An 11,114-nucleotide genomic window follows, 5' to 3' on the forward strand; every position below is an offset into this window, starting at 1 on the left:
GTGGTTTTCCAATAGGTTTGGGTCTTGACCAGATCCATTTGTTTGAATCTACTTCCCTTTTTCATGGGAACCTTGCTAGAATGCACTTTTAGTGCTTCAATGATTTGCAATTATATATTAAGCACCTACTGTATGTCTGACAACATGTGCTGGGGGGAGCAAGCAGCCCCAGGTCCCCTTGGTCTGGCCTCAGGATTGAAATGATGCAATGAGAAACCAGGCCTTCTAGTAATTGATTTTTTAAGATATGGCCCAAGATGGGTCCCTGTTATACCAAACTGTGTCCTTTGGGCCTCAGGGTCCTGGAGATCCAGCGGATCTATTCCTCACCATCCCCCTCCACCACCTCCACGTCCACTCCTGGCCAGCCACGTCCCTGGCTTATTGATTAAGATACCTCGTTTGGAAAAAAGAGAAGTTGGAAGCAACTTCTGAAAGTGGTTGAGGTTCAGCTCTTGCTCGTGAGAAGCTTGTGGAGGGAGGAGGGCGAGTAACTGGGAGTGTCTCGGGGGCTCCATAGGTAGGTTCTTTCCCTTCTTAGCTTCCTTGTCTCTCTTCCTTCTTTCTCTTTTTTTTTGAAAGGAAAAGAAGAGGGAAGGCAGGGGGGATACGAGAAGGTGTTCTGTCCACCTCTGACGAGGAGGACACTTTGTCTAAGACTGTGCTTCTTCAACCCGTGTGTCTATTAATGGCTTCCCATCACAGCCATGTGTCGTCGCTCCATTTTTTTACTTAAAGTAAAATGTTAAATGAGGCCAATTAAAAACAACTCCCTTAAGCAACATTACCTATAAAATTACGTTTGATGAGCTAGGTTTCATTTTTTTCTAATGCACATGAGAATACATAACTGACGTTAGGAAAATGTTCTATCCATGTCCCGCATCTAAGATCATCTTGTTTGCCAGCAGTCAAGGTCCCTGCAGTGTGTGATTTTTTTCCATCTGATTGATCAGGAAAAATTCAAAGTTGGCCCAAGCCGTTTCACGGATCACAGAAAAATAATGGAAAGTTCATGCCTGCTCACCGAATTCTCCATCCCCCAGGGTCATTTTTAGGGGTGTTAGGAAAGCAAGGAGCCACCCTGTTATTTAAGCTCTTGGTCTCCCCCTCTGTGGGTGTGAATTTATTCCAGTCCCTGGGCTTGTAACTGGTATGGAGCAAAAGCTGTTTCTTGATTCTAAGGAGAAGCAACACTTTAAAGAAAAAGAACAAAACTATACATTCAGTAACTTCTAAGCTCACGGAGACATTCTCTCTGGAGTGAGTGGCCACACGGGGAGCCCAGACATGCCTGTGGATCACTTTTCAGTGGTTCCGTGTTTTCCCTTGAGGGGTTTGCAGAGACAGCAAAGCCTTCGTGCGGAAGCCTGAGATGATATCCCAGGGGCAGGACACATTGCCTTCTTGGCATTAACTCTGTTCCCATGGTGTGGACACAGGCGTCCTCCTCCATTCTGATCTACAAATGGCTTATGAGCAGTGCAGTGGGACATGGTTCCTAAAATATTTATTTCCCCTTTTTGCAACTCATGTTGGAGTATCCAAATATCACTTCTCCCCGCCTCCCACCTCTGTCCTTTGAAGTTATTTCCCCTCCAGGCACTTGTCATTTCCTCCCTTAGTCATCCCAGTACCAAAATGACCACGTTCTGTTTCTAGGCCAGCTTCCCCATTCAATGATCATGCAGGCCACTTTTCTTCGAATAGTCTGGTAACTGTGGGGGTCCCGAGGGTGTTCGGTTTAGCCCCCCCTTTTTAATAGTGTGCTCTCTAGCCAATAAAATGTTACGAGAATTAAAGTTATTAAACAAGGGTGATCATATAATGTGATGGACTTTTTATTAACTAAAACGACAGTTTATTATACTCAGAAAGGGGCCGAGACACTTTTGTCCTTTGTAGTGTTTAGAATAGTGCATGGCACAGGGCAGGCACTCGATATTTGTTGAATGAATGAAAGCTATATTGTCTGGAAATAAGGTTGGTAGAAAACAAACATTGGTTTCGGAAAAAAAGGGGTGTGTAGCACGTGTAGTTCAATAAAAACTATTTATACCTTTATTTACTATTCTTTCTGTTCACATCCTCTGACGGTTTCAAATGTCAAAAGTTTTTTCCAAAAGGCAGGGCAAGCAATTTTTGTCTGTGTCCATTGAGAACAGCATGGCGGCTTCCAAAATGGAAAGGGCGGCCACCCGCCTTTGTCTCCTGACTCAGGCCCCAGCTTCTGCTCTTCTTGGCCAACAGTCCACTTGTTGCATAGCAGCCTGAGTGATGTCTTAGAAACACAAATCAGACCATGTCATCTCCTGCTTTAAATAGGCCAGTGGCTTCCTTTGCAGTTGGAATGCACCTCAAAGTTCTTTTCAGGACCAAAAAGGTCCTACGTGAACAGGACCCTGCTTCCCCCTCCGATCTCATTTCTGCCCACTCTCTCTCCTTGTCCTTCTGTCCCAACAACGCTGGCCTTTTTACGGATCCTCCACCATGGGGAATTCATCCCCGCCGCAGGGCCTTTGCCTTTGCTGTCCCCTCTGCCTGGAATGCTTCTGCCATCATTCAGGGCTCCAGAGAGGCCCTTCCTGTCCATCACCTCCATCAGATCGCCTTGTTTTAGTTTCTTCATGGCCGTTATCAGCAGCTGGAATCATTCTGTCCGGTCACTCATCTACTGACTTTCTGACCCCACCAGAACATCAGCTCCGTGTTGATCATCCGAACCCCGGGATCCAATAATTACCCGCTGACTGGTGTGTATGGCCAAACAATGCACAGTGAATCCTGTTCTCAAGCTGGCTGTTGTATCTGGGCTGTTTTGCCTTGTGAGGCAGGTGAAGGATGGAGCTGCTGGACAAGCTCACAGGGAGGCCGCAGGTCCTTCTGACCTTGACTTCAGCTGCAAAGGCTCAGATCTAAGGCAACATCTGACCATGGGAGCAGGAAGGGGGCTAGTTCTCGAGAGTCTAGGCTGAGTGGGTCCGGCTGGGGCCAGATAAGGCTTAGGGAGCTTAGAGTCAGGGCCGGCCTCGGTTCCCAGGTGTCTGACAACTAGGAAGTACTGTTTCTGACCTTGTGGCAGGGCAGGGCTATGTCGCAAGTTTCCATCTGCACTCTCTGTGACCTCCCATTTATTCACACACACACACACACACACTCAAAGCGTTTATTGGGCACCTACTATGGGCGGGCACTGCTGTAGGCACTGGAGATGTAGCACTGAATAAAAACGCCCAGCTCTGTCCCTTGTAGAGCTGGTGCTCCAGAGGGAAGACAGATGATGAACAAAGGGAGAAACAATTGGGAAAGATGATTTCAGATGTTGATAAAGGAAGAGGAGGCGGAAGATGAGAATGACCAGGGAGGGTGCCGGTGGGAAGAGAGACTTGGATGGGGTGGGCCAGAGAGGGGTCAAGCAAGTGAGCGAGTGTGGAAGATGCTTGTGGGGAGGCCCCAATGGGATCCAGCCCCCAAATGGAACATCCCAAGGCAGGGGAAGGGGAGGCAGTGAGGTGGGGGGTCTGGCAGGAGGGGGTCAGGCTGGCCTTGTGACCATCGTAAGTTCTCTGCACACGTTCCCACTTGCCATTCCTCAACAAAGACTGAGTTACAATGTCTTGCTTCCCATCTCAGAGGTCCTAAAGGCACAAGGAGAGCCCGCAACTTCTCCCCACCCACAAATGACATCCCCAGTGCTCTTGCCCGGAGTACAGAAACAAGCTCCATCTGGCAAGCCGCAGACCCATCGCCGTTGGGTCTATCAGTGTCTAGACCAGACCTGGGAATGTTGGCGATTTTAATTCTCCATCTTTACTGTGACCCTCCTTGAGGGGCTCAAGGACCACTCCACCCAGAATTGGGATGGAAGAGGGCTAAAGGATATTTGCTCTTTACTTGAGGCTGAATCCGAAACGTTAAGGCCATCTAAGAACATTTAAATGTGTGTAACACATAAATATTACTTTGAGCAGTTCTCTGGACATCCACCCTTCAGTAACAGGGGAAAGACACTTGTTTGAAAACTCCTTTCAGAAAACCAGGTGAGCACACAGCCATATTGACAGAAGAGGGAAAGTATAGGCCATAGAGAAAATACTGTGCGAAAGCAGGTTTAAGTTTTTTTTTTTTTTTTTTTTTTTAAGATTTTATTCATTCAACAGAGATAGAGACAGCCAGCGAGAGAGGGAACGCAAGCAGGGGGAGTGGGAGAGGAAGAAGCAGGCTCATAGCGGAGGAGCCTGATGTGGGGCTCGATCCCACAACGCCGGGATCATGCCCTGAGCCGAAGGCAGACGCTAAACCGCTGTGCCACCCAGGCGCCCCCGAAAGCAGGTTTAAAATAGAATCAAATTTCAGAAATTTTCAGAAAGTGAAGGAGAACAAATACCATGCTTACTTGACTCTGTAATTCTCCTTCAAGTCCAGTGAGACCAACATGTCTGTGCCCAAAGATGTCAATTTCACTATCACCTCTAATAGTGTGCCCTCAGGGGCGCACATGTGCGGGCACACGCACACACTCAGAAGTGAATACAATTTGTAACACATGGGACTCCATCACTAAAGTACACGCAGACTCTATTGTCATAAATAAGGCACTTTGGAAACTACCTGAGATCCAAAACAAGGGTTTACATATAATAAAATCACTTCTGCACCCTGTCTTTGAGACCTAACTTTCCAGCATTTCTTGAATGGAGTTGAACATGGAGCCATCCAGCTACAGTCCAGTAAGCCAACGAAGGACGTGTTAAATGGACCACGTTGCCACACATGACGAGCTTCTCCCTCTGTTGCACATGTACGGCTCCCAGCGTTTCCTCGCACTTCTATCATCATATTGATTTTCCAATTTCTCTTGGTTTTATACAAGAATTAGGGAAAACCTAATGAAAGTCAGACAACTACACAAAGGCTGCTGGGCACAAAGGTCAAGACTCTACTGACACAGAACTGTTGGGTGACAAGCAGCAGCACCAGGGGACAGCGTGATGCCCTGGCACTGGTCACCACCCACTGTCCGCAGGCCACCTTCAGGGTATGAGAGGTGTTTTGGGGTCCCCTGATGAACATGAGGGTGCTTCAAAGCCAAATGCACCGAAGCTGAGAACCACTTACATGGTATGACCCCTGACTGCATTGTATCACCAGCTAATAAAAAGCAATTAATTAATAATAATCAAGGAGATCAATTGTGCGAAAATAAGTGGGACTCTAATATATATTGTTAATCTGGTGAGAAGCTCAACAGTTGTAGTTAGTGCTTCTATTTGTAGAAAGCTTTTAAAAAAGTATATTATATCGTATGTGCATTGACAGTTTTGTAGGGGTCCTAGCAAACCCTGAGCGGAGGTTGCCTCTGGGCGAGGCGTTGAAGACGTGAGTTCTTGCCCCAGTACTGCCGTGATGTGGACTGAGTATTAGAAGGACATTATTAATTCAACGTTAAATTTTCTTGCCTGCGATCAGATTGGAGTTGTGTAGAAGAATGTCCTTGTTTTTAGGAGACACATTATTGAGGTGAAGTGTCATTTAGGGGGGAAAGGTCATTATGCCAACAATTTGTTTTCAAATGGTTTAACAACAGTAACAACAAAGTGTGTGCACACGTGGGTCTAAATATACACAAATAGATGCAGACAGATGTGACAAAGTGCCAGGAATTAGTGAATCTAGGTAAAGGGTATGCAGGGATTTACCGAATTATTTTTTTCCCCCCAGTTTTCCAATGGTTTAAAATTTTTTTAAAGAAAATAGTTGGGTATAAAATTCTCCGGTAGCTTAGATATTTGTACGCAATCCATATAAAAGAGGCTGTCATAGGTTACTCGGCCATACATTCCACTAGTGACATCCATTGTTATTATTTTAATACTAAGTAACATATATGTAATTCATATAAACAAGCTTCCCCTTTAGTAACTGTTTCATTTTTTCCTGTTCTACTTTAGATTTTTAAAAGGTATAGCAAGATAATCCTTGAGTTTCATTTTCCTTGTGTCCCAGCTGTTTTTCCTTTAAAGCAGCCATTACAACTTTCTAAATAGCGAATCTTTTTTGAGTCATGACACAGACTTGAGCCCCACTCACACCTATCAGTACAAAAGTTCCCGGGAAGTAGTGTGCGGAATGCCCCCTGTGGACTCAGCACGGGAGGCAGAAGCCAGATCTAGACTCTGCTCTTGGGAAGGAACACAGAATCAACCAGGACACTTGGGAGTGACACCAAGGGTCTACAGGGTCCAGAGAGAAGGGAGGTCAACACGGGCTGAGGCCGAGACTCACATCTTGCTCGAAAAGTGTGTCAGAAGGCAAACGAACACAAAGGGATGGACGGGTTGTGTTATCAACCCCATAAACTGGCTTCTGCTGGAAGTCATTTTCATCCTTCTCTGAATCGGACTGGCAGGCGCTTTGAGTACATACCTCTTCCACACTTAGACTCATGTTAAACTTTTCCTTCTCAAACTCACATGTTACTAGTATTCACCTCTCGACTCCATTAGAAACTTGGAACGAAAATCGGTCACTGTCCTTAACTATAACAGGTTGTTTTGCCCCCCCTGCCCATCCAAACAGCCCCGACACTCACCTTGGGCGCACCATCCATGATGCCGGCTCCTTTCATCTTGGTGTGAAACAGCTCCCGTGAGCTCTCCGGCTAATATCTCCGGCTTCAGCGGAGGATTATGCAATGTCACTGCATGCCTCTGGCCGGTTCTCAGAAACTGAATTCTATGGAGCTATCTGACAACACGGGAAATTGCCAAAACGATTCTCCCAGCAGGCAGACTTTCTGGAAAGCATGATAAGAGTAAAATAAAGGGGCTGATGGAGAGGAGACAGAAATCCAGGCCACCCTCACTCCTTGATGCCCGGCATCTCACTTGGTCTGTAAGTAGAGATTGTCACACATTTGCTATGTGAAACCGCAAAAGAAGAAAAAAAAAAAACGCTCTTCTGCTTTATAGGGTGAAGTTCCTACTTTGAATGCTTGGTGTATGGACACTCAGCATTCGTGTCCCCATAAACTCTGTGAACAACTTCCACCAGACAGACCGAGCTCGTTCTCCTGATTAGAGCCCGCTAGGCCAAATTTATGATCGTGGTCAGCCTCTCTTCCTTCCTGCTTCCCAAACTTGTCCCGCATCCAGCCGGGAGAAAATAAGTCAAGGGGAATGCCCTAAAGGACCTAGTCCCCACTCATCTCTCCTCTGATGCACACTGCTCCTCGCTCTGACCCCATGCCTACCTTCTGGTCTTTGATCCAAAACGTCATGATGAACATTTTCCGAGTGCTGACTCTGTACCAGCGCTCTGCTGAGCACTTTTCAGAACAATTAAATTATCTCTTAAATCTCACCCACCCACCATCTGAACTCGAAACCACAGCACTAGCTCACTGCAGTTCGGCATTGCTTGCTAAGTCTTTTTACTTTCTCGAAATTCAGCCTAAGCATTCAGAGAGGACGTACAGGGAAGAAGACTCCTTGCTAGGCACGTTCACAGTTTTATTTCATTTAAACAGACTGGTACCCACTCTTCCGAGCCTGGCTCAGGTTACCTCTCCAACCGGTGATCTCTCCCTGCTGCTACCTCCCTACCCTTCTAGCACTCTCTGTCTGGTCTGCCAGCTATCCAACTCTGTGTAGTCAGTCCTTGCAAGTCTGAGCACCAGGAAGGATTTACTGACGGAAAGAGCTGACTGATTTCTGGCTGAGACAATTCGTGTTTTAAATCGTTATCATTGTTGGGAGTTAACTTCTGGGGCCAAGTAATTGACGTGTCGCAGATGGGAGCAGATAAACCGGCAGGCAACAATGACCCCACAGAATGAACACAAGCTGACTGAACAACAAATTGAGAGTGGCGATCCATAGAGAGGACGACAGAGATGGGAGAATGGGGAGTAATTTAGGGAAGGCTTCGTGAGGAAGGCAAGATATGAGAAGCAGGGGCAGATCTGTATAAAGGCAGAGCTTGTTTCTAGCTGCAGCACCATGAAAGTGCAAAAAAAAAAAAAAAAAAAAAAAAAGAGAGAGATGGAATGAGCAAGTTCCATTTAAGGGAACCAAGCAGATTCAGTTGGAAGAGCAATGAGTCATAAGGGCTGAGGTTATGAATGACAGCCTGGGCTAGCAGAAGGATTCTATCCTATTCGTCTTTACGGATAGGACAAATCATTAAAGTGATACTCCTGCAAGGCATATAACTCGTAATACGTATAAGACAAAGGCCTCTACGGAATGACAGGTGATACCCACGCCGTTGATTGTGCAGCTGGACATTTTTCGGGGGTGTGCCTCTTCACTCCTGCTTTCTTCTGGCCCTAACCTGCATCTCTGTGTTGGTGGGCGTGGTCGTCCCGGATCTCAGATGAGGAAGATGCAGGCAATGCTGAGCTAAGGCCGAGGTTCACGTTTCCAGGGTGGGAATCTATTAACCTCAATTTGATGCTTCCATGTATGTTTAGATATAACTATGTCATGATTTTGTTTTTGAAAGTCTTTATCTCTCAGATGTACATACTTATATATTTACAGATAAAGATCTGAGATTTGCTTTGAAGTAATTCAACGGGGAAAGTGGCTGGAGGTGTAGGTAAAAGAAGATTAGTTCTGAGTAGCCGGCTGGGGAGTCTGAGCGATGGCTACATGGAAATTCGTTATACTGTACTGTTTTTTTTTTTTTTAAAGATTTTCTTTATTTGACAGAGAGACAGCCAGCGAGAGAGGGAACACAAGCAGGGGGAGTGGGAGAGGAAGAAGCAGGCTCCCAGCAGAGGAGCCTGATGCGGGGCTCAATCCCAGAACGCCAGGATCATGCCCTGAGCCAAAGGCAGATGCTTAACGACTGCGCCACCCAGGCGCCCCATCATTTTACTGTACTGTTGACATTGAATTAAAAAACAGCAGCTTTATGAAGATAGAATTCACATACCACAAAATTTATCCTGTTAAAGAGCACAATTCAGTGTTTTGTTTTGTTTTGTTTGTTTAGTGTATGCAGAGTTGTGCAACCATCAGCACTATCTAATTTGAGAATATTTCATCACCCTAGAAAGAAGCCCATACCCATTAGTGGTCACTCCTCCTCACGCTGTTGGGCCCCAGCCCCTGGCAAACATTGTTTTTATTGTATAAGGGACCTTTGCATATATTTGAAAAGAGGTAAAAAGGATGGACAAACTTGCTCAAGGTCACACAGTGATGGGACAGAGGCAGAATCCAGACCCGAGCCTCTCAGAAAAAAGCTAGACTTCATGCCAGATCCATTCTGGATGGTTCCCACCATCTTGGCAAACTCCTGACAGTGATTCTTCCCAATACTGAAGGGCTGACCCTGGAGTTCCCGATACAGGTTAGAATGCTGTAATTTGAGTGTCTTTTTATACATTCACTTATTATTTTTTTTTTAGGAGAAACAAATTAAAAAACAGAATGAAGGCACAAAAGCCACAGATTTGGTGCCAAAAAGAAACAGACCCACTCTTACACGGATACCCAGTGTTGTATTTTGTGAATGTGGGGCTTAGCTTTCAGTCTGCTATTTGGCCCTGTCATTTTTCTGAATGAAAGCCCTTAGACATTTTGCTGCAATCCATTCGTATTTACTTCTTTAGGCAAATGTGTCCTTCTGTGCACAAATATTGCAAGAGTTTGCTATTCCAGGAAATTGGGTGGCTTTCGTAATATCCTACTGACTGAAGGTTGAAACAGCTCGAGTTCAAGGGAACCAAGTCCGAGACTCTAATGAGGTAATTTTCCCCCTTCTCTTGACAAACGCTACTGGGAACAGTATTTTGGATGAATTTTCTCTTCAAAGCCTGGGGCATCTGACCACTTCACTGCTATAGCCCCTAATAAATGCACAGGAAGGTAGATTGCTTTTGTATATGGGACTGTTTTTTGGTATGCTTTATCCTGTTTTCACATGCGCTTTTAGCTACCAAGTTCCTTGAGGGGTAGTCTTTGAACGCTGGGCACTCAATGCCTGAGTTTTTAAGTGCCGCTGGACACCAGGTGAAGAAGGCCAAAGCGTTAAAGGCTTAGCAGGAGGGCACCTGGGTGGCTCAGCGGTGAAGTATCTGCCTTCGCTCAGGTCATGATCCCAGGGACCTGGCATCGAGTCCCACATCAGCCTCCCTGCTCAGCGGGGAGCCTGCTCCTCCCTCTCCTGCTCCTTCCTCTCCTGCTCCTCCTGCTCTTGTTCTTTCTCTCTCTGTGAAATTAATAAATAAAATCTTTAAAAAAAAAATAAAGGCTTAGCGGGAAACGTCCAACTGCATGGCTTTAAAATCATCTAATAATCTGGCAGCTTTTAACCTCAAGAAGATAACTCAAATACAGCTGTTTAGTGAAAGCAGAATTTCATAAATTGTCAACAAATTCACCGAAATTCCCTAATGCATGGGTACAAACAGGGAGGACTGGGATTCTAATTGTCAGTGATGACTCTGTTTAATAGCCTGAATTTTGGTGCTAAGGTGGAGAGGGAAAAGAAAGCCAGACTTGAGAAACGGGATGCAAAAAAAATGCTGTGGGCATCAAGGGCCCCAAAAGCTGGAGGAGAGGGGCTGAGTGTTAATAGGAGCACAAGAAAACCCCGGGGCAGAACATGGGGCCATAGGCAAGGGGTCGCTGTCCGGTGAGCAGCCAGACTGTGAAGAGTAAATTGGCCGAACGGTGAGTGGGAAAGCGGCTTCACAGATGAGAACGCCCACCAAGGGAGTCGGAAGGCGAAGAAAAGCTCCAGAAAAAGGCCAAAAGCCTGAGGAATGAAAGCTATAGAAATGTGAACTATTGGGACGCCTGGGTGGCTCCCTCGGTTAGGGGTCTGCTTTCGGCTCAGGTCATGATCCCTGCGTCCTGGGATCGAGTCCCATGTCAGGCTCTCTGCTCACTGGGGAGTCTGCTTCTTCCTCCTTCCCTCTTTCTCTCAAATAAATAAATAAATAAATAAATAAATAAATAAATAAATCGTAAAAGAAAAAAAATGTCAACTATTTTCTTTTTTTTTTTTTTGAAGATTTTTATTTATTTATTTGACAAAGAGAGACAGCCAGCGAGAGAAGGAACACAAGCAGGGGGAGTGGGAGAGGAAGAAGCAGGCTC

The 11,114-nt window shown here is 45.8% G+C and overlaps 1 protein-coding gene across 2 annotated transcripts in view; it reads right to left on the reverse strand.

Moving 5' to 3' along the window:
* CASS4 (Cas scaffold protein family member 4) overlaps positions 1 to 7,049 on the reverse strand; it is a 32,764-nt gene extending 25,715 nt beyond the window's left edge. For both annotated transcript variants that reach the window (XM_045808432.2, XM_045808431.2), the window contains exon 1: positions 6,593 to 7,049. In XM_045808432.2, coding sequence (XP_045664388.2) covers positions 6,593 to 6,628 — 36 coding nt within the window. In that variant the 5' untranslated portion in view covers positions 6,629 to 7,049. The remainder of the gene's footprint in view (positions 1 to 6,592) is intronic.
* Between the last annotated feature and the right edge of the window lie 4,065 nt (positions 7,050 to 11,114).

Source organism: Ursus americanus, chromosome 22, assembly GCF_024610735.1.
Source record: "Ursus americanus isolate L20-20 chromosome 22, mUrsAme1.1.p, whole genome shotgun sequence".
In the NCBI taxonomy this organism is placed as follows: Eukaryota; Metazoa; Chordata; class Mammalia; order Carnivora; family Ursidae; genus Ursus; species Ursus americanus.